Source organism: Triturus cristatus, chromosome 4_2 (genome assembly GCF_964204655.1).
Source record: "Triturus cristatus chromosome 4_2, aTriCri1.1, whole genome shotgun sequence".
Lineage (NCBI taxonomy): Eukaryota > Metazoa > Chordata > Amphibia > Caudata > Salamandridae > Triturus > Triturus cristatus.
Genome location: NC_140586.1, coordinates 668,032,456 through 668,056,831, shown reverse-complemented (window position 1 = coordinate 668,056,831; position 24,376 = coordinate 668,032,456). Strand labels below are relative to the sequence as shown.

At 43.3% G+C, this 24,376-nt stretch overlaps 1 protein-coding gene across 2 annotated transcripts in view; it reads right to left on the bottom strand.

Moving 5' to 3' along the window:
- Positions 1-16,037, bottom strand: part of PSMA4 (proteasome 20S subunit alpha 4) — a 128,139-nt gene extending 112,102 nt beyond the window's left edge. Inside the window, exons 1-2 of one of the 2 annotated variants that reach the window (XM_085602469.1) lie at positions 15,897-16,037; positions 5,953-5,977 (exon numbers count right to left, since the gene is read on the bottom strand). In XM_085602469.1, the coding sequence (XP_085458595.1) occupies positions 5,953-5,955 (3 nt within the window). In that variant the 5' untranslated portion in view covers positions 5,956-5,977; positions 15,897-16,037. The remainder of the gene's footprint in view (positions 1-5,952; positions 5,978-15,896) is intronic. The other variant, XM_085602471.1, reaches the window with a different exon arrangement.
- Positions 16,038-24,376: the final 8,339 nt, after the last annotated feature.

Here is a 24,376-nt window from a genome sequence, read left to right as displayed (position 1 = left end):
CATGAGTGCCTGAGGGAGGCACCCTGCATCCCACGACTTCACCTTCCCTTGTTGCTTCCCACATCGGAAGTATGTTTGCTGCCTGTTTTTCATACCCCCATCTCGAGTTAGGGCTCTCTGATTTGAGTAGTCATTCAGAACTGCCAATCAGCATGTAGTTGCTGCAGCAGAGCACTGCTTTGACGCCAGCACTGACGTTTCTCCAATGAACGGGACAGCAGGAGAGATGCCAGGGAGTGGCGCAAATTTTGTATACGTAAAGCTGCAAAATACTTCAACTTTGCTGATGAAGCAGCACTTCTTCACTGTTGCCTGTCGCCGTGTGGTTGCTGAATTTAATATCTGGTTTCTGTCGTTTGCCTCACTCTTGAACCTTTCCCCCTCAAGGTTATCCTGGTTTGTAACCTCGCAGCTACTGCATTTCAATGCAAGGAATTTACAATGGTTGTATGCTTCCTGAAGATTCTATTCTCTGGCAGGTAAGTGTGAAGAGCTTTTTGTTTTATTTATTTAAAGCCTCGCTCCGTTCCCCTTTGTCCCACTGCTAGTGGGAACGTTGGATGTTTCAAGGAGGAGAGGATTTGGCATTAATGCCATAGGAGCTGATTTTGGTTCTGGGAACCCAGGTTCGATTCCTGGCTTCGGCTGTACATCATATGATTCTGTGCAAAACCACCTAATTTATCAGTGACTTACGAATAATTAATCGGACCTTGATTAAAGTAGCTGGTGCTTGTTTAAAATGTTCCAATCCCTAGAGCGGAGTCCACAAGCCTAACATAACAAATATTGTTAAGTATACCTACCATCTGTCCTCACTTCTTTCGTAGACCAAAATTAATTGGTTTCTTGTGCAGCTATTTCTGAAGCTTTGGAAGGCGATATTTATAAGTAGGGATCCCGGTTTTATGGTATTTATTTTTTTGTCATTTCCGTCTGTATTTATCCATATTTATTTTTTGGGCATTTTATCTGTATTTATCCATGTTTATTTTTCCCACAAGTAAAAAAACGATGCTGCAGCTAGTATTTTTCCACATTTATTTAAATTGACAATGCACACATGCACTCGTTTGTTATTGGTCAACACAATACATTCATCTGAAAACTTTGTCATTCGCAGAATGTCCCAAATACGCCTAAAAGTGCTATCAAAAGCCATTTGTCTCAGAGCCTTGCAGTTTCTGTCATCGGCACAGAGTGCCACATCCTCTCCCACACTGAACACCATACTGCCCCACTGAGAGAAACTCACACTGCCTTCAACTACAACCCAATTGTGCCCCGCTATAAACACCTGAAGCAACTAAATTCAAATTATGCACTAGACAAGAGTAATATGCTGCCTGAAAAAGCATGTCTGTCTGTGCTCAACACTGCTTTCTAAATTGCATGTTATCATTTCTGAATTGGGAAAAATATTGGGGTATTCCATACCCTAACAGACAGATTGCACAGTGAGGGTGGCTTGCACTTTACTGTTTCTTTATAATTCCAAAAAAAGAAAAACCACCATATATCCTTGTGCATCAAACCCATTCTGCCCCTCATACATCTCCCATATCACTCCATATAACTTCAATCTCCCTCCCAAACTCTCATCTTGTCCATCTTCTCATTGTACCAATGACTCTTTCACCCCTCTACTATACCCCGTACTCCAGTCCTTTGATGGAAACCACAACTCCCACAATGCACTACCCAATGCCGTTCTGCTTTCTAGCTATCCTCATGAATGAAACTCATTCCACCACTCATTCCCCCCCTCTTCTCTCTCCAAGTCACTGACATCTGAATACAAATCTCACATCTTACCCTTCTCCTGATAATCCTTAATGAGTTTGCCACCTCCTCAATTCAATCCAAACTGACACGATCGTGCCCCTCTCATCTCTCCCCGTATGCCTCCTATCTGTATGCCGAGCTCCCATCTATCAGTTCTTTAAAATGAATTACCTCATTGAAATTGCTACCGGCAACATAATCTCCTCGTCTCCATTTCTTCGAGTTGTTGACCATCATGCAGCATCACAACCATTCGCATCCGTTTTAAACCACATTCACATCTACATGTGCCCAATCACTCTACATGTTCCCAACCCTGTGACTCATTACCCTGCTGCTATACCTCGGTTATCCAATCATGTATCAGAAACCTCAACGCGCGCAATGCTCTCCCCACTAACAGTTCGTATTCTGATCAACTATAACAAAAGTTGTGATAAACACGTGCTTGCGAATTCCACTTGCCCCCCCTCCCCAGAAACTCACGATGCATCCAAACTACATAATTAGTTTAAAAAAATGACATTAATTATAAAACATGAATGCTTGTTTCGTTACTCGAAAAGTGAAAACACCTAAAACAAAATATATGACTAAAAATAAACATGACATAAACATCACACACAGTTTAACTAGTCTTGTATCAGCTACAGTTCTTAAGATGTCATATGTGCAATTTTAACTGCAGAGAGTTCAATTCAACTCTTCACTGTCTCCTTAGTGATATGTAAATCTTGACTGAAATAATAGGTTAATCTTGGCTGAAATAACACCTGTGAAATTCTTCAACGGGGTGCAACCCTCCTTCGGGACGGAGAAACTGCTAAGCATGAAACATTGTTGAGGATGCACTCCTTCCCTTAAATTAATTCAATAGTCCGGGCTGAGACAGCTTCCCGGGCACACACAGTTTTTGTGCTGCCAGCCGCACCAGAGTACTTCACAGGTCTTTAAAAGACCATTCTCGTGTTAAAGAGGCTTTGTTGTAAATACTGATAACGCCGGAGGCGATACTTACTCTGTGGTTAGCAATCACCATTCCATCCCATTTTGCAACTCTCTGCTGGAGCACAGCAGTGCCGCAAAATGTGCTAGTATTTTCCCGTTTTTACATATAAATACAGACAAAGGAAAACTTGTTTTCCGTCTGTATTTATATGTAAAAATCCGTTTAAATGGAAAACCGGGAGCCCTATTTATAAGCCAACTATGCTAACAAATTAACTCTTGATGCTGCTAGAGAATAAAGATGTATATATCCTCTTACATCACTACTTATATCACATGTGTATGATGTAAATGTCCCCTAGGCCTTCTTGGGAAACTGTGGCTGGCATCCTACTGGCTTGGCAACACCTGGCCACACTCCATATAATTACAGATTTTTCAAATGTGTCAGAAAGCATGTTTTGTGGAACCCCTTTTTCTGATATCTTGTCTAGGGGCAAGGATGTGGCGCAACAGCCAGTGGAACCATGTTAAATTCTTGGGTGTCTGCTCAACATCCTGCGATTCTGGGCAAATCATTTAATCCCCCTGTGCTTACAAAAAATGAATGTGTGCTTGTGTAATGTAAAAGATGCCCCTGCAAAGCGCTCCAATACCTTTGGGTCATGTTCACGCTATATAAAACTGCACAAAATACATAACAAAACTTTGTGAGCACTGCAGTTTCCCGGTACCGCTTAAGACTAGAGGATGAGTACAACCTAAGGATGGCAGAAGCAAGAATCCATCCACACATTGACTGTCTCTGTGAGGAAAAACAGGCACGCCCCTCACCTGTGTTTTGGGAGTGTTTTTACTAAATTTGATGTGAAAAATAAAGCACCAATGTAATTTTTTGCGCACATTTTTTCTTGGAGACTTTTCATTTGAACTTTATAATAAGCACAGGGACTACAAAAACTTCAGTTTACTGAACACTCTTACTTTATTTAATATTATTTACCCTATACGACCTGCGCTCTGCATGAGGGAACGGACATCAATGATGCAGAGTACCAGCTTCCAGAACTTTGTCAGGGGCTGGTGATAATCTCAGCCGACAAAAGTTTGAAGACCTCTGCTGTAGGGGTACAGTGCTCATGCACCGGTACCCTCACCAGAGGTATAGAGCACCCAGCTAGAGGGGTGACTTAACTATACCATAGGCAGTGGGTTGCAGGCATGGCACACAGATATGCATGCCATGTCAACTCTTCACTTTTCTCTGCACAAAAACACGCAGCCTGCAATGGCAGTGTTTGTAGGTTGAGGTACAATATGTCCTGCAGACCTTAGAGGCATTCCCTGGTCATAGTGCACTTGGTAACTTTTACAAGGGACTTGCATGTGGCCATGGGCGTGCCACTTGTGGGTACAAATGTACAGTTTTGGGAAAGAATTCAGGCCCTGAGAACTGGTTCGGCAGGGAACCAGGGCACATCAAGCCAAAGTACATCAGAAATCTGGGAAAAAGTGTGTGTGTGGGAGGGTGCGTTCTGCAACAGAAACCCACTTTCCTACAATGTGGCTCACTCTATTATTTCACGATTTTGTCTTTTTCCCCACATATTAAAAATGTCAGAACAAAGGTTGCACCTTATAACTTCACGTTTAACACCAGAACACAGCAAACAGCAACTGGAAGGTGACCAGTTAAACTATACACTGTGTCACTGAGGGAAACTAAATTTGCCAGTTTTTAGTGACTTTTGCTCAGTTTGTGCTTCAAACTGAACATTGTGATGACATTTGCAAATTATGCAGCAGGTGGTGAATTATGTAGCAAGTACAGTAAATCCACAATTCTGCAAACCCACAGAAGCACACAATTCTAATGGCCCTGATTAGCAGAATGTTTTTTCTTTGGACTTTTAGTGGAACAATTCTCTTTTTCCGACCATCTTCTTCAACCTTCAGTATAAACTGAAATTGGGTACTAGAAAATAAAAAAATAAGCTACTGGTCTGTTTCACTTAAAATAAACTGTCTGGTCTACTGAAAACTACGCTATACACTAGCAAAATAGACCGAGCTCAAATAATAGCTGAAGCGTGGCACTGGGGGGTCCTAATAAGCCATCTAATTGTAGACTTAGAACACAGAAGGAACAACATCTCCTAGTGTGCTCTCAAGCGTAGATCACACATGTTCATTTTGGAGGTTTGTGGGGCACAACATATCAACAGAGCCTCAGGGTGCTCACAGACAAATGTGAAAATATTGAAAAAATAGGATACTAATGCTTGTCAAAACTAACAAGCTTCAGTTTCATGAAGGACTGAAATGTAGGAAAGGATTGTGTCACAAATAAATACAATGTATATGGAGGAGTCCTGCTGGGACCCCGCCAGGGGTTTTAAATATGGTCAAAGTGAATCCAAAATATTATGGATGCGATAATTCATTAAAATAATCAATCAGAAATAACTGTTAAAAAAAAAAGCTTTTAAAAAAAATACCACGCGGCTTGAATACTACTTACACTCAAAGACAGACTTTAGTTAAAAAGCTTCATGTTCAGCTGAAGGCTAACGGGCACTCAATACATTAAAAATAAATTTATAATTAATTTTTAAACCATTTGTGAATGGTCCAGATTTCTTTAATTTTAATACTATAAGCCACATATGAGGTACAGTATTTTGTTTAGCAACATGAACCAGGACAAGAATTAGTTGTCACCTTGATTGGGAAAGTAAGTGTAGTGATTTAGGCGATCTCGTCCGCTTGTTTGATGGCTTTTAAATACACTGTGTGTATTGAAAAGAATATAATAGTGTTTTTTGAGCAAGGAGCAGCTAGTACTTTCTAAGTTGGAGTAACAGCATTTCAATATGAAGATAATTACCGTTAAATGAATATTTTTAACATCTGATTCATCAGAATTCCCCACCCCACCCATTAAGGCTTGCACAGGTGTTTTAGTGTGTGCAAGTTCTTGGAAAGGCAAACAATGTATTTTTCAGATGTGCAGCTAGATTATCTGGGTAAATCTTCTGCAGCTCCTTCTGGTTCCCACAGGAGAGCGGGTGCGTTGTTTGGTTTCCCTGATAATACTAAAGTATCAATGTCCGAATTGGTGACACTATGCTTGTGGCAATCAGTGAGTGAAGCTAGGGAACATTGCATTAGACTATTTACCATTCGGTCAGTACAATATTCATTTAGTAGTTAACTTACCATGTTGCTTGAAAGCTATCGTGCCCTGCAAAAAGAAAAAAAAAAAAAAATCTATAAATGGATGGAAAAAAGCCATGGCGGAAAACCACAACTGGCACAAAACCACATGCTCGAATTATACTGATAGCCATGGACAACCACTTAAATGAAGTCAACTTTCATCATCAGAGCATTTTAAGGAAGTCAATAAATCGTACATGCTTACATTTTTACTACTGCTTACCTAAACTATAGAAAAGCATTTTTTTTAAAAATACAAAAAAACATTTTATAAAATGCTGTGTTTTTGATGTAATGCCAAAAGCATGCACATAAACCTAATATCAAAATTTCAGTCAGAAACAGCACACAAGCTCAAGATTGTGCTGATCGAATGTTCTCATACTAAAATCTGTAGTGTGATGCAGTAGGTGTAGATTTCTGATCACTCAGACCAACGCTTGGTATTTAGCATGTCCTCACTTTAACTGTCTAGAAAGATAACGGATTATGTGGATCCTAGATGATGACTTTGTTAGATATATGCACAACAGGCAGCATTTAAGCTGGGTGAAAGAATAAAGGATGAAAAGGATGTGACCGAGCCATGTTTACTGTGTGCTTTGCATACCATACGTATGATAACTAGATGGCGTTAGTGCTCGCCACATGCATCTTGCACAGCATCTCTGCTCAGCACCCATTGCCTAATTGAAATCTTCGCTTAGTGTTTGGCTCTTTGATGAAGAGTGAGTGAGTGTGTGTACTACGTACACAAATAAAGCTTTTCCTGCGTGCACGTCCCTTCTGGTCATGCATAGAAGCTATTAGCATCCTGTAGGATGTCTGGACTCGAAACAGGCCCTTTTAAGTCTGCCTAGAGACCACTCTTCAAACAAGTACAATAAGTAGGAGAGAGAGGGGCTTTAGTTTTCATGATTTACCACTATTTATTCATCAAGGCCACAGCATTTTGAGGATGGTTCCATTGTTCCATGTGTATCCCCATTAGGATGTGATGATGGGGCATCAAGTAGTCTTTTTGTTAGACTGCAGATATGATATCGAGTGCGTGGATGGGTGTGTCCAAGACGCCTGTGTAGAGGTACATTCACAGAGCTACGCTGATCTGTGAAAGTGACTGGTGAGACGTGATCTGTTCCACCGTTAGGCTGAATCCTGGCGGGGGAGGAACCAGACTGGTGAAACCTGTACCCACTGCTCCACGGGTGTTGTAACAGGTCGCTAATCCAATTAGTGAAGAATGGCGGGCCCAGGTGCAGTCAGAAGCAAAATGGAGGCTGCTCCGGTACCCGCCTTCCAAAAGCCTACCCAGACCGATAGATCCGCCCAGCACTATATAGGCACCCCCCTTACGCCTGCCGCATTGGCGGGATGGACTGTTCAGCAAGCAGGCGGAAGTTGGCTCACTCCTCCATGCTGGTGATTTTGGAGCTGGTGCAGGGCCTCCACGAAGGTTGTGCCGGCTGACTCAGGAGCAGCTCCTCCCTCACTCAAACTAAACATTGGAGCGGCATACAAAGCAGCATCAACGCCAGCCAGGCATGTGGGGCTATGTGCAGCTGGGCCTATACCGCAAATAAACTGTGGCATATGGTTAGTCTCGGCCCTGGGGGATAACTGGTGGCATTATTAACCTACCAAAGAACTCTAATGAAAGGGTCCTATTCTACCCATCAGCGAGAGCAGACTAGTACATATAAGCTGGGCTATTGGCAAGCCTTGGAGGTCACAACAAGTTCCTCTACATCAGGCTGCCGTACGTTGGGCGATGTAGCTGTGAATAACATTCCTCGACCTCTGCAGGTGCATTAAAGCTCCCCTGGGCTGACCCCAGACCCCTGCTCGCAGTTAGGCTATATCTACTTTCCGTGGACACTATACCTGTGCAAATACATAGCGGACAGAATCTGATTCACACGCAATCAGCATGGTGGTCAACTCAGACTGGGGGACCCTACTCACCATGACGACTCACAGCACTGGAGGTCCCATGTGTACCTGGCGGCACTGGTTTTCATCCCCTTGGCACCCTTTCACTTATTCGGGGGCCACTAGTGGCACCGCATCTGCCTGGAGAGGCCCCCTTATTGCCAGGCAATACCTTGCAGCTTGGCCAGGCACCGAGTGGCTGTCCGCAGATTCTGCAACCCAGACACTCTTCTGAGTAGTGCTTTCTGGAACAACCATGACTTCTCATCATGGAGGCAAAAAGGACACGACCCTCAAGGATACAGACACCCAGACCCCTGCCAAAAAACCTGACCATCATAGAGAAGCCTCACCGTCAGCGCCTAACTCAGCGAAAGCAGCCGCTCCAGACAATCAGGAGGAGGTGCACCAGTTACATGTGCTTTTTGAAAGATCTTTTTGGCACTTTGAGGACTGCAATGTCATCTCTCAAACAGGAGAGGGCCACAGAAGTCAAAGACATCAAAAGATATTTCAGAGAGTTGGTCCAAAGTGTGAATACTCTGGAACAGATCGGCGACTTGCGAGAGGAAGAACTTGACGACCATCGACATGAGCTGTTGGAACTACATAATAAAAATATTGAACGGCAGTACCAGTTGGAAGACCTTGAAAATAGATCAAGCTGCTCTAATATTAGAATCAAAGGGGTCCCACTCCAGGCAGATGATAAGAAACTAGAGGACTATGTCAACCGCCTTTTTCGCCATGTGGCACCAGATCGTCTAGAGCAAGACATTGTATAAGATGGCACTCATTGGGCCGACAGGCCTGCTAAGTCACCAGGCGTGACAGAGGACATTCTGACCTGCCTTCAAGATTATCGCCAGAAAGAGTCCAATATGTCAGCGTTCGAGACCAGGGCACCATCACCTTTGAAGGAACTAAAGTATGGCTCTATCAGGATCTCTCCCCTACAACTCTGCAACGCCGATGAACTCTTCAACCCATTACTGAATCCCTTAGGGAAAAAGGCATCAGATACAAGTTGGGATACCCCTTTAGACTCATCTTTGTCTGGAACAAGATTCACTATGTGTGTAGCCTAGAGGAAGCTCGGTATTTTCTTAATTTAGAAGTGATGCCGGAAGAAGAGAACACTAAACCCACCACAAGGCCTCTGCCACGTACTTCCACTGGGGTGAGACGTTCCTCTCGACCCACGAAAAAACATCTTAGTAAACCCACAAAAACAGAGTCGCAAAGAAAGAGGGGCTTGATCAGCCAACTTCAACGTCAAGACAGCACTTCTGACCCAGACAACAGCCAAGTCCGGCACGAACAATAGGTTAGCTTTCTGTTGGATTCCAGATCTACTTCCTGCGTCCATGACTGGCCATACGGTCGGGCCCAGTGGCTTTGCCCCCGCATATTAATGCTACACATCTTTGCGGAGGAGCTCCATCGCCTCCTCCAGGGAGATGCGAACACACTCAGCAGCTGATGACACGGACCCGTGCATAGTGATCTCCTTGTTCCCAGGAGGGGAAACACCTCAGTTGTGTTTATTGTTCTACACTCTCTCTCTCTACACTCGACGGCTCACATTATAGCACCTCTACTTAAGGTCCTGTTTAATCGGATCAGTTTGGAATGCCAAAAATATGCACAAGCTGTGCTCACAACCATAGCCCTCCCTTATGTACTAAGACATGATTAATATCATTTGCTTCAATGTTAGCGGCACTAATGAAGCGTTCAGCGTTCACTTTTTTCCTTGCTTCAGGAAGACAAACGTGACAGATGTCCTGTTCAAGAAACACACCTTCCATCAAATTATAAGAATAAATCTTCTCCAGAATTGTTTGCGTGTGCTTGCAAGTAGATATTTTATTAAATTCCACACCCCTGACAAAGGTTGCACTTACCCCCCCTCCTGTTTTTCGAAAGCCTACACCTGTTGAATGAGCAGGAGGCCCCTCGGAGAATGGGTGTGGTAGACGGGCGAGTGTAGAAGCTCATCAAACCGTGGAGAATGGGAAACTCTGCAGACACAGTGTCACATGCCTAGACCGGGCTTGCGGTCACTGGGGAAGTACTGTTCTTTTACTGAAACAAGCTTTGACAGTGGACCCTACAGGGACCTAGCACATGACTCGCTATCCCTAATTAATATACATATAGTGGGAGTCCCCAACGAATTATGTGTGCACGCTGCTGATGCACCCACCTGGTGCAATCCAATACAGGAGTTTAACAATTTCAAATCATAGCAAAGGTGCACCACTTAACAGGAAAGCAAGACAGGCACATAACAAATTATTAGGTCCGTGTCCATAAATGTTTTCTTCAAGTTCTTCTTTTATTCAAGGTGTATTAAAAACCTGACATATTTGAAAAGAACAGCTGGGTCGTTTCGTCCAGACAAATGGACTTCTTCAGGGCATAGAAGAGAGTGAGGGCACTCCTGAGGAATATCAACAGAGTGTCCGTGGTAGGTAGAAGCTGCGAACAGGATGGCAAAAGTTTGTTTTAAGAATGATTATTAAAACAACAACATGTGTTTCACTTCGGAGCAAGAAACACCAAGAATACAGTAATACCAGCAAATGTAAATCCAAGTCTCACCACAATAGGTGGGCCGAAAATAGAAAGGACAATCACCAGATCCAACTTATTAAAACAACACTATGTGCTTCACTTAGAAGCAAGGAAAGTCAAGGATACGATAAAAGCGGCAGATATAAATGTAGCAGTCTCACAATAGGGTGGGCCGAAAATACAAAGGGCAATCACCAGATCCAACCTTAAATGGGCTGAAATCCAACCTAAGGACGCCTCCAGTGAAATAACGGTAGAGAAAACATCCTTCTCAAAGCTTCTATGCTTTGATACTGTTCTTTTAATGTAGCTTTTTTTAAAACAGTTTGCCAATTGTCAATGAGCTTGTGCCTCTATCTTTTTTAAACGTACTATTCACTTTGTCCCCTTATTGATTTTAAACTTACTTGTCAATTGCGGCATCACTCTCCGTTCCACCGCAGCTTGCTGTTAAGTGGAAAGAGCGTCGCTACCATTCGCACTTCCGGATTTGCCAACTTCCGGGTAGGCGTTCTCACAAATTTCTGTGGAATGCATTTTTTTCCTGTGTCCCAGCCAATCACGGGCCTATGTTGCAGCCATCAACCCACACCCCCAGACCAGAAACTACGAGGTAACTTTTTTTAATCATAATTATGCCATCTATAGAGCATCCTGTATACAAATACATATTGGGATCAACGCAATCTACAACAAACACCCTGTGTCTGGTAGGGTTCCATAGGCGCCAGTTGACACGGAGCTCAAATACTGCAACTACCGCCCATAGAGAGTGAGAGATATTTAGGAAACGTTAGGCATAGTGTTGCAGTTTGGAAAGTATTCTGGTAAAGAAAATGTACCGGGATCGACACAAACACCATCACCTTGGACTACGCAGAATGTGACTAGGATTTTAAAAAAGTTTTGGGTTAATATGGTCAAGCCTGAATACTGCTTCTAACCACATACCCAGAATTATTACTATTCAAACGGAAATATCTTGCTCTTTACATGTTGCATTTTGGAGCCTTAACTGTCCCAAGCAATAGACCCACGACACTGTTTTAAATCACAAATATGCAGTTTGATTACAGTGGTTGAAAATGCGAAAACTACAGTATTAATTAAGCACTTCATAAAAACAAGCTATTTGCGAAAAGCAAACAGCATTTGATCATGCTTATATAACTTCACGTAACAGAGTACAGCGAGAAGTATCATTTCACCCTTACTTTAAAACACCAATGTAATTCTGTAAAAATAAGTGCACTCCAATCACTTTCCGAAAGAATCCCAGCCTCAACAGCTGCCATGGGCAGCATAGCTCAAAATATTCTTAAGAGAAGGCAGCTTTATTATGTGCTTGCAACTACAACTAGGAGTAAAGAGGTTCAATATTTCACCAAGGCAAAGGCGATGAATACCCTACACTGCCTATTGGTTGGAAATTGGTCACTCAGTCTCTGTACACATGGAAATAATATTTTCGCCTTGTTGGGTCCTATAGACATCCAGGTCGAAAGAATTACTAAACTGGTCAAGACCAGTCTGCCAATTCCTCCCAGAAATAAATTGATACTACCACCTATAGTGATTAAAAATCTGACTGGAGTTAAACCACCAATAAAACATAGCAGTTCCAGAAGCATTCATGGTGCTCCGAATCTACGGCCGACCACTGAAATTCCGTCTGCTAACATCACCAAAACAACCTACAGGCATCACCACCACCTACTCCCCCTAGACTGACAAAAAACAGGAAGAGACAGTTTACTTTCTTCAATCTGTCCACCACCGCTTTCCACTCCAAGTTGAAGATGAACCGCTCAACAGATGCCTCCATGCTTTCGATTACAATATCTGGATTTAATGTTCCCGAAGAAATTGTTGAAGCCAGTTCTTTCTCTGTCCTAGTTCTGGACTAGCTGTCCCGATTCCGATTCTCTTTCTCCGGTTCTAGACTTCTTTCTCTGGTTCTTGGCCTCTTTATTTTTTTGTGAACTCTCTGGCCCAATGTTTTTTGTTTGTTCTGGGCTCTTTGTCTCCGTTCTGTGAGCTCCCTGATCCGATTCTAGTTGCGGGACCTTTGCCCCCTCCTGGTTCTGGGACTTTGTCCCCGTTGTGGGCTCTTGGTCCCGGGTCTCCATCGTGGTTCTGGGACATTTGCCCCCTCTTTGTATTGTTTCTGGGACCTTTGTCCCCTATTGTTACTGGTTCTGGGACCTTATTCCCCTCTTGGAACTGGTTCTGGGACCTTTGTCCACTCCTTTTACTGGTTCTGGGAACTTTGTCCCCATTGTGGGTTCCAAGTCTCGGCTCTCCATCGTGGTTCTAGGACCATTGCCCCTTGCCGGTTCTGGGTCGCTGTTCTAAGTTCAGTGACCCGCATAAGAGCTCGCTGTCCCAGTTCTAGGCTCTCTCCTGCAGTTCTTTGCTTTCCCGGTTCTGGACTTTCAAACCCAGTACTATGTTCTCTGTCCTGGTTCTAGTTAGGCTCTCAATAGCCATTCTGGTATCACGGGCTCTGAGGCCCACTAAATTGCATGTACTGCACCAGGTGAGCCAGCTGTCCGTCTTGGGGTAATGATACAAATCTGATCTGGCTTGGCATAGGATAGGAAGTGCTTGAACTTGCCTTTCTCTATGTTATGCTACCTATTCGTCTTGCTGCCTACTTGCCCGGCTCACTGTCAGTTCATGCTACATTGCGCTTCTTCCTACCTGCTGCAACCTGCCTTTGGAGAGTACCACCCGTCTGCCTGGGAAAGAGAGTCAAGAGCTACTACAAGATTATGAGCTACTCGTTTTGCGAAGTGTGAAGCTCATAACTCAACTGTGCAGTTCCTCCTGATGGGGGTCTCTGACAAGCTTTCCGTGTCAAGACACTTTGGAATGTTGAGTTTCCTCTGTGTATGGTGAACATCTAGGGTTGATTGTGAGCACTTCATGTTGTTTTTTTATTCTTTCATTGCCTCTGTCGTGCGCCTTCCCTTGGCAGATGAACCGCACTGTATTACTTTCAAATATTGCTCGAGCGCACACAGAGCCCATGCGCGCTCTTATGGGAAACATCCTTTACCACGATGGCGTTACAACGAGGAACATTTACTACGCAACACTTACCTCGTAGACGTCTTCACCACGCGTTCTTCTTCCACGATCGTCTTTACCACGCAAGTCTTCTTCCATCTTCATCGTCTTCTACGTTGCTACGTCCTGCGTTAACGTCAGTAGTGTAGTCCTTTTTTACTTTCTAAGGTGTGTTTTCTGCTTGTTGAAGACATGAGTTAAAAGCAAAAATAAAAAAGAAAGGGGGCTTGCCCCCCCCAAAAAAGAGAAAAGAAGGGGGGTCCGGGGGGGGGCGCCCCCCCCCCCCCCAAAAATAAAATAATAACGTGGGGAAGTAGAGGAAATCGGCGTCGTTTTAAGTGAAAGGAAATGTCAGTCATGAAGGAAGGACAAAGAGATGACGTGAAGAGGTAAGGGAAATAAAAATGTAATATATATATATATATATATATATATATATGGTAACGGGCAGGGGTAATTATAAAAAGTATTGGGGGAAGGGTACAGGGGAGGGGTATAACCTTTACCAAGAGTATTCCATTACCATGCAAGTATGCGTGGTAAAGGAATATTAGTGGTAAAGTTTATGCGAGGAAAAATCATTCCGTTGTAACGCATGCATGGTAAAGGCATGCGTTGCAACGGAATTCGTTGTAACGACATACATTTGTGTGCTTCGTGCACGGTGATGCCAGGGGCCAGTAGCGAAATGCGCATACCATAAAGACGCGCTTGGTATGGGAGACGCGTTCTGTGTCGCATAGGTGGGCTCGTGAGCACAGAATGCCTGGCAGTGTGCTTAAGCGCCAACAAGATTAACGGCCCAACATCAATGGCGCATAACATTCACACAGTTACCATAAGTTTGTGAAGGTTGAAGTACTGCAATAATGAATCCAGTATCGCCACGATGTCTGCTCCCAACAATGAATCGTTTCGTATCACAGTGATGACAGATACAAATGCCTTGCTTGGAATAGCCAATTTCAACAATAAACACGGGGTCCGATCTTTGCCCCCGATCAACTCATTTCATGGTGTCAAGCAACACTGCCAAACAGCATTAATTAGCAACGGGGTCCGATCTTTGCCCTCCCTCAGCATTTCCAAAGTATAAATAGACATGTAATTGACTCACGGTTGGAGCGCGTGATGTAGGAGGTACTTGCTTTTTCTTTGTTTCATTTTTTTTTTCTCTCTCGTTTCTCATGTTTCTTTTGCTCTATATGCGGGATACAACACTCAAGTGGACCGCCGTGGGTTCTTGGTGTGCTGTGATGACTTCCTCTCTGGTCTGGTCTGCCAAATCTTTGTAAGTAGGACACTTCTATTTAAGTTACAGGTAGTTTTATTTAAGAGCACAGCTGAGCGCACACCTCGCCAGCTGACCAGACCATCAACTGACAAGAGTGGAAGCACAAATATACAACACTAACCCTACCGGTGTGTGGACTTTCGACACGCCTTGCAAATGAAACACCCTTCCAAGTGCCTTAGCAGCAGCCCATTGGCAGTCTTGCAACAACGCACACAAGCAACTCCAAGACACCCTACACACAGTCAAATGGCAACACGTCCAAGGCACATTCTGCTGACTGACTCGAAGGGGGCTCTACTGAAGACTACCTTTGAAGGTTAAACATCACAACATGATTTTAGCAACCCTCCTTTCCTAAATCATAGTCTAATCTCTTGGACAACGATTATTAATCACCAAAAGCTTCAGTAAGATGGACCATCTGCGAACTCTAAAGGCTTGTTATGTATGTTCCTGAACGCGTCTGTATACATTTCCGCGCACTGACTTACCATCAAGTTCAACTATGAACACTAGCTATGACGTCCATCTACAGCCAGCATCGGCTGTCCAGGTGTCCACATCTATCACAGTGGTGTTTTCATTAGGAAGAACGCAGTGACAATCATCAATTGGGCAACTCACTCTTCAAAGAGAGTTATCCCCTAAACTTGCCTATAACCATCCCTGCTCCACGGTGCCTGGCTAATAAAAGGAAGCCGAGTGCGCGTGACCTTACTTAACTTCAATACTATATACATAGTCTGTTAATAACGCCGCATGACTGGCACCACATAACACGATAATCGTCTAAAGGACTATTTTTAAGAGCTGAATTTTGTGTTTCAGCAAAGAAAAAACAAATGATGACATCCAGCTGTATGGGAATAGATAGAGAAGCTTTAGATTTTAGGCCGTTACAAAGGCGGGGCTATTTGCTACAAGGATCCTTGGACGAGTGCACAGTCACGATCCCTTCCTTGTATTCCATTACCGCATGGGCCCTGAAGCCAGTCGCAACATTCCACCGTAAACCCAATACCTCCCGCAGAAAAATAAATGTTGTATCAAGCACAAAACTCACCGTGGTTCCTGAGATACTCTGATGACAGCTTCCAGCCGGCCAAAAACACACCGGTAACACACAGGCACACAGGAACTCAGACACAAAAAATCATGGCCGTCGCCAGCGCATGCGTACACAACCTCGAATGCACAGAGAATTGGCTAGGAAAGCGAAAGCAAAAACGTAGGAAAGACAAAGGTAGAAACAAAAGAAAGACTGGAAGGCAGCACTTTCAATATATCGGTATTTCGGAAGCCATCTTAGACTAATGACAATTTAATTAATTGAGTACATTGGGAAAAACGTGTTTTTGTTGCAAGAAAAACATTACCTAAAATATTGTCTATGTTTAACTATTTAGGGCGTTATAACCAATGTACTCAATGAAGTAAATTACTACACCAATCATTTAAAAACTGGTTTTAACAGTAAAGTATGTTAACAAACATAAATACATAGAACCATATTGAGTAAACAGGTTGGTTGATGATCAAGCAGTTTCACGAATAATGGTGTCTCACAAAGGGTACAGTACGGCGAAACCGTGACACAGCAATCGTAAAGATGTCCACACGAATTTAGACCTTCCCCTACCGAGACCAGCATCATCTTCTTCTATTGTTTCAATTTATTGGACGATATGACAATTGGCCGTAGAAACAGACCAACACAGCGAAACAAGCAGATGTTTTGAAATCTTTTTTTTCCATGGTTATCGAGAATGCAGGATTAATTTATGTTCGTTTCACCTGATGACCGTTTTCATATATTTTGGGAAATAGTTAATCTAAAATACATGTGCGCCCTCTACTGTTTTTTTTGTCAATACTGTTATGAGAAGAAATGACTTTCTCCAGAAGTCACATAAGTAAGCACTGTGAGACAGCCACTTTGGGTCAGTATTCGTGTGAAGTTATGTGTTGAGTCCAGACACATTACTCAAGAGGTTCTGTTTTTCAGGTTTATTCTCTTCAGGCTCAACCCCTGGCACCGGCAAAGTTGTTATCGACCGTCCTCGCACCCGTCTTTCCCAAGAATCACTACAACTTTTTTTTTAGCATCTTTTATATAGCGCGAACTCGACCCGAAGGTATTGGAGCGCTGTACATGAGCACCGTATTTACATTACATATTGAGGCAAGGGGAGATTAAGTGATTTGCCTAAAATCACAGGATGTGGACGCGACCTCGAGGCTCGAACCCTGGTTTCCTGCACTAAAGTCGGCAAGAACCCTGGTTTCCTGCACTAAAGTCGGCAGTTTAAGCCGATGGATGTAGAATAAACAAACGAAGTTGTCACGTTGAAAGTTACATAATGTCTTGTCGATAATGTCTTGCAAAGTTTCGGCATGGTATCTGGATGTATTTGGAATCTATCTCCACCAGAAACATTTTTACATGGTGGGGGCGAACCAACACTAAAGTGGGAGGAATTGAGGGAGTATTTTCTTAATTACATTTCAACATTAGAGGAGGATGATGAGGTCAAACCAGAAACAAAATACAAGATGCTAATGCATTGCCTTGGTGCTGGTGGTATAAAAGTATATAACTCCATTAACAAAAAAATAAGAGCAGAAAATGAGTGATGTTTTTCAAAATGCTATAGATGATTTGAATACATATTATAAACCAACTGTTTGCGTAGGTGTGGATCGCTACAAATTCTTTCACAGGAAGCAAAGCAAGGATGAATCTATTGATGATTATGTCTCAGTGTTAAAGAATCTTGCTATAAATTGTCGGTTTGGTGCACTCCATGATGAGTTCATCAGGGACCAAATTGTTATGCAGGGTTCCAATGAGAACATCCAAGACAACTTGTGGGCCAAAGGCGAATACCCTTTGCAAAACATTATCGACATAGCTCGCAAGGCTGAACTGACTGGGCGCTGAGCCAAAGCAGTCCTTTCTGAAGAAAAAGAGAAAAAAAACAGTGAAAATGTGAATAAAGTAAGTGATCAGAAAACCAATATAAAACAGAGCTGGAATAAAAGTGGTCAAAAAACGCTAAACCAAAAGCATGAAACAACAAGCATTGGCATAGCCAATAGGTCTCGCTTTTGGGACCTTATAAGTGTTTAGTTATGCAACTGTTGCATGGCTAAACACTTACAAGGTCTCAAAGGCGAGACCTATTGGCTATGCCATTGCTTGTTATTTGTGACTTTGTGAATACATTTATTTTTTGTATTTCTTGGTTTTTTATATTATTTTATTGTTTTTTATTCATTTGTTGACTACATATGGTCTAATCATCTCTAGTAAGAGTGAGTGAGTGAGGCTTCGGATAGGTCTTAAGTGTAATAGTCTGTCAAGCACGTAGACTACGTAGCTTTGTCCAAAGGACTTTTTCTTTTCGCACTGAATAGTGCCCTACTCCTTTGGTCTTGAAGGGGCCCCTCTTCTTTTTTGATAAGTCATCCAACGACCACATCATTTTTTCAAGGGTCATATTAACCATGTCCTCAATTTTACGCTCAATTCTGTCACACAACTGATCCTCAGACATGTTGCCGCGAGGAAGCAGAAACAGGCAAAATTAAAATAACAAAGGCATAACCAAGAGACTCTAGAAATGTAATGAAAAGGATGAGTGTGAGTGAAGGACAACCTAAATACCTGTGAGTTAATAGAATGGGGAAAGGATAAGGCAGCAGCTTCAAGAACTGAACAGTTGGGCCAAAGAAATGGACTACAACTGCCAGAAATCGAATATGTGACGCTAGGTGTTTGCCAATGCAGTAAAATGGCTGCTCCCATTGTTCTTAATATAGTGTTATCAATCTTCTAAAATGGTGCTGACGAACACATCGAATGCGTGGTCGGCTGGCAGAGTTATTTTCCTCAAATCTCCCTTTTCCTTTCTCTTTATGTTTCTTTTTTTAAAAATGTTATTCTTCCATATTGCTGGTGGGACAAGAGCCAGATAAACACGTGTCGCACCAGGACTCCAACAGGTGGAGGGACAGATTTGGCAAAGCTGCAGAGGGCTATGAAATCGAGAAGACATGCAGTGGTGCACGGTGGGCCAGCGCGTCATTACGGCCCACACAGCACAGAGGCCTAAGACAGCGCAGTTTTTGAAAACAAGCCAATTGAAGAGTCCGCGAATCGTTGGCTCCTGCGAAGAAGCGGTGGCAGCTTCTAAGTGATGACAGATTCTAAAGGTAAGCCATAAGGGGTAAAATGTTAGAATAGGACAGAAATGTATAAGCCAAGCAGCACGAGCACACAGCAAGAAATGGTAAACTGTAAACGTACTGGCAACACAAAGGGTGGAATAAGGATAAATAACAAAGGTATAGGCAACACAAAGGTGAAAACAAACCTAATAATATTCCCTTTACGGGGAGGGGTACTAGGCTACAGATACAGTTAACTCATGGAAGTGCAGAGAGTACTTATCTTGTGAGCAGCCGCAATAAATTTAATTTAATTTAATTGTGGGTTTATATAGCGCTAGAATCGACTCCCGGAGGAGTATCTCCGCGCTTCGACCGCTGGGGAACCCGTCCTGGCTCACCCTGAGAGATGGTCCCTAATGGGTATCTCTAAGGTGCGACCAAGCATCCCCGGCGGTCTGGGGGGGCCGTTGTGAAGATGAGGCAAGCTAATGCCCAGAGTTGCCGAGTGTGGTCCCTGACTGGAGTAGGCACCGAGGCGAGAATTATCGAGCCCGCTGACCCTGGTCCACGACCCTGCCGCGTCGGGAATCGAACCCTGGTCCCGGGCCGTCCTCTGCTTGCGGGTCTGCCGCCTCTAACCAGTGAGCCACACCTCTCCAGAAGAAGATTGCTGTGATTTATACTATGTTAGAATGTTTAAAAGTTCTGAATTTTTTTATTGTTGCTGCTGTGAGAGGGCAATAAAGGAGATGTGCATAATGTTAGCCTCCGTGTCCTGACATAAAATACAGAAGGCTATGGTCACAAGTACAGTTCATTTGTTACCAGCATCAGATGATTTCAAGGGTATAATATCCAGTGATTATTCATTGTTATGCAAAATAACAGCCCTCAGAATAATTTAGGTGGGTTTTCATCAAGACACTATAACAGGTAGCAACCTCCAGTGGTCAGTGTAACTCAATCTGAACTATAAAGGATATCAATCAAATGTATGTACCTGAAAAGCTTTTCAGTGCCTTCAGTTTGCTGAGAAGTGTTGAAGAGTAACTGAAAGTGGAGTGGCAGCAATGAAGTTGCTATTGAGATTACAAAGCCCTCACCCTTTGAAGATTAATGTTGAGATGTACTAGGCATTCCTCACAAACAGTTTGATTGCTATAAGGGAAAGACTCAAGAACTTCTCAGACATGGTCAGTGTTTATGAATATCTGAGGGTTAATTCATACTTCCTCCTATATGGGGAGGTCAGCGCTAGCATCTGGAAAGAATGCAAGCTAGGCAAAATGGACCACCAGTACACGATGGGCTACAAACACTGCACAGTAAAAAAACGCTCAAATCAGTTACCATACTTTAACGTGCACTCCTAAACAAATTCCAACTAGTTATCCTGAAAGACAAATGGGTGGTGGATATAAAGGAACCTATAAGCAACAAGGAATGGGAAACAGTACAATAGAGTGCTACAAGTGTATCTAGAAACGCTAGATTGATGCCAATACACTTTTATTACATAGAGTCTATACTACACTCAATTGCATAAATAGATATAACACTGGTGCCCAGGCCAATTGCCTGAAAGATAGAATAGAGGATGCGGATTACTTTTGCATGGTATGGAACTGTAGAGGGCTAACAGACTTCTGGGAAAATGTATCATTAATGAGGCTCTATATAGAAATCTAGAGCATCAACAGACCTAGATTGAATATATACAAATCAAAAGTCTTATCACAGTCTGATAGGAGAGCACACTATTACGTTTAGGGTCTAGAAGGGGAAACAGTAAGCCTGGTTAATTGAAGGCACGGAACACGGTATATATAAGGCATGGAACACGGTATGGAAGGCATTTGCTGCAGAGGACATAGGAAAAAATTTAACAAGCAGCAGGACAGACATTGAGGGTTGGAACAAAAAGTAGAATGAACTCCGAGAAAAATATCAACAGAAGGAGATAGGAAAATCAAGGTTAGGGTGGAAAAGCGACCTCAAAACGCATGCTACCCAGGTGTAAGAAAATTAAGTCGAGACAGAATTAATGGCAAGAAAACTAAACTAAAACAAAAGCACCCTGATCGCCCATGGAGATAGTTGTTTTGGCTATACAGATGTCACAGGCATACAACATATTTCAAGTACAAATGCATACAAATGCTGCATGCAATAATGTAAAAATAGCATTAAACTGAGATACCATGGTTAGCAGGAAAATAATGCAGTATTGCTCTGAATGAATATGCTTGTAATTTTAATATAAAACAATAAAATAGTGTTTAAAATGTAGGATTTCTCTAACCCTTCAGCGCTCCGTTGGACAAACTGCTACTTGCTGAATTATATCGAAAATAATTGCTGTTTTCAGAACACTGTCGGTGATGTAAATAAGACACTATATATACACAGTGAAACAAAGCTTTTTCATAACAGTCTATCATTTGGGGAAGTGTATCTCTTATAAAATGTTCATCTCTATAAATGTCCAACTACAGGAATCAACATGTGAAAGGTCAACAGTTAACTTATGGAAAGCGGCAGGCACAGCTTTGAACAGTGTGCATCATTTCTAATAAATGTTTGTCTGTTTTAAGCAAGAAAACTTTTGTTTGTTAAAATATGCAAACTACGCATCAGTTAAAGATTAAGAAGCAAGTGTGACAAATCGCTAATTATGCAGAAATCACCACAGCAGTGGCTCTAATTATATGCAGGAGTCCATGACACTTGCGATTTTTAGAAGCAAAAAGTAATTGTTGTTGGTCTATGTGGATGTGAGATTATTGTTGGGTTAGATTTCAGTGGGAATGTTTGTTTGGTTGTATATTTTCATTACACCTAAATGCAGTGACTGTGTACTCAAAATAAGACTTTGAAATGGACTGTGTGCTTGGATGTTGTTGAACCCAAACTGATGGGAATTGACCACAAAGCTTGGAAACGTGGAATGACATTTTGTGTTCTAGGGAGTGCTTAGGTGGACTGGATTGGAAATTGTGGGATGGTGTTTAAGTTGGTAGGGAATTGAGGGAGGGCTTACCCTCTTATATATCTGAGGTAGCAATACATTTCAAAGCTAGCCACCTTTCTTATATGTAGCAAGACGATAGCCATGTTGTTCTTTTTTTTAGAAAATCTCTGACAGTGCATGAAATATGATAGCCCACACTACTCGGCTATCTTCATGCCCTTTCCTCTGTCAAGATAAACAAGCATTTGCAATGCAATAGGTCTCGCAATTACACGAGTTAAAGCTATTGGCATTGTAAATGACAATGCCAATAGGCATTGTTATTTGCAATGTCAATAGCTCAAACTCGCGTAAATGCGAGACCTAATGCATTGCAAATGCTTGTTTTTCTAAGTTGTCAAAAATAGTCAGGATAAATGCAGAACAGCGCACGGAAGAGGACAGGTTTCCCGCCTCCGTGCCCCGCTGCACTCCTTAAACATAACTCACGAGGGGTACACAAAGGGCATAGACAATGAGGGCCGTGGGGAGCCTGCTTATACCTCGCTGGGGTGGTGATGAGAAAAGCAAACCCATTCTTTTTATTGAGCCAGCCCCACCCTCCTCGCCTCCCCTCATGCACACTCCCTTCCGAGGGGGTCTGTGCCGTACAAAGAGTCTTCCCTAAACCCTGTGCCCAGGTGCACCTCTGAGCCGCGCGAGCAGGGGGTCCGAGTGTGTGTGGGGCTCAGCCTCACCCGGTGCACCCACTGACACACTGGTAGGTGTACAAATGCCGCATGCTGGTTACAGCGCAGGGGGTTAATGCTCCTAGCACACCCCGCTCCCCAGTCTTCTGTCCTGTATTATCAGCCCGTCTTACGCTAGCCTCGCGCCTCCTCCTCACGCGAGTAAACATTTGGCTAAAGGCCTCAGCTCAACCTGAATGGCGGGGGTGGCCTTGTGAAGTGCCTCGCGCGCCCCCCGATCGCTGATGGTTTTGTGCTGAAGTACACAGCTGATAACAAGCCTGTGACCCCGGCGGCGGCCGGGCCGCTAGAATTACAGGGTAACCAGGCGAAAGCTGGCTGCAATACACATATATCATAGATGTTGGGAATCTTTGAGCCGCTGACTATCTGTCAGGTCTTGCGAATTCGTACTGCCAATACAGCTCTAGGTGGGATTTCGTGGTGATGAAGGGCGGGTAGATGTGCCCAGGTGTCACTTCTTCTGCTTTTCGTTCGATTAATGTATTTAAACACCCCTTGCAACCAACAGGCACTTTCAATGAGATTCATCTCGGGCAGCGCTGCGAGGTCATATTAGTGCAATGCAACGCTGCACAGATCTCTGTAACATAACATTCTAGTCACCTACTCTGTCATGGGGTATAAATCAACATCAGGGCTTTCTATCTTTTAAAATCTGCGCGCCAAGCACCCCTCCCTGCCCCCGGCCCGTTCCCTACAGAAACACCTGGACTCAGAGCTGATGACGCACATCCCATGCACGCGACCGGCCAGGGTGCACAGAGAAGCGCGTGGCGCCACGTGAAGTGCTTTGCATAATGGTACAGTTACAAACAAGACCCGCGTCTACTCTCAATCGGTGCCCGCCCTTTGCATATTAGCCTCGAGAGACAGATGTTTTTCCAAGAGACAATATGAAAATTACCCTCTGAAGAACATCCCGGCGGCCGGTGGGCCTCGGGTCCCAGTGACGAAGCCTGCAAATCCAAGTTACAATAAAAGCATGTTGACTTTTGGGTACTCTTGTGTAGCCAGAGGAAAAAGTGAACTTTAAAGCTGTTCATCGTATGATGAACTAGCCGGGCATACTCCAGAAGGAAGGGCACGTGAGGGAAGAGAAAAGGGGCAATTTTGCAAGGCTAATGTCTGGTAGGACAGGACCGGTGACAGCCTGACAAAAACAGATATGCTTTGAAGTCACTGCAATCCTCTTTCCATCAGGCCTTGACGCTTCCATATGGAGGGTGCATGTCAATTGCCTCTGACCCAGTTCACATCCCAGCCAGTGGCGTAGCTAGATCTTTTGGTGCCCATGGTGGTCCCTGCGTTTGCTGTCCCGCGACGGCAGTAGGTAAGAGCGGGGTGTAATTTCTGGGTTTAATATGCCTGTTCAAAATATTGTAACGTTGAGATATTTTGGTACCCAATTGATGATATATGGAGAAAAAAAAGTGATGTCATTACGACGTGTGCTCTGCACTGAAGTGTGTCTTTCAGAAGGAGACCGCACAAGTACCGTTTTGCGCAGCTCTTAGTTTCAAAATCCTATCCTTTATACTGAATGAAATAAAAAAAAAATACATTGCAATGTGAGACTCCAAAAGCCCTGTTCCTGTACGGTTATCATTTGTGGAAAAGCAGCTCGACCGTGCATATATCAAAAGTGTC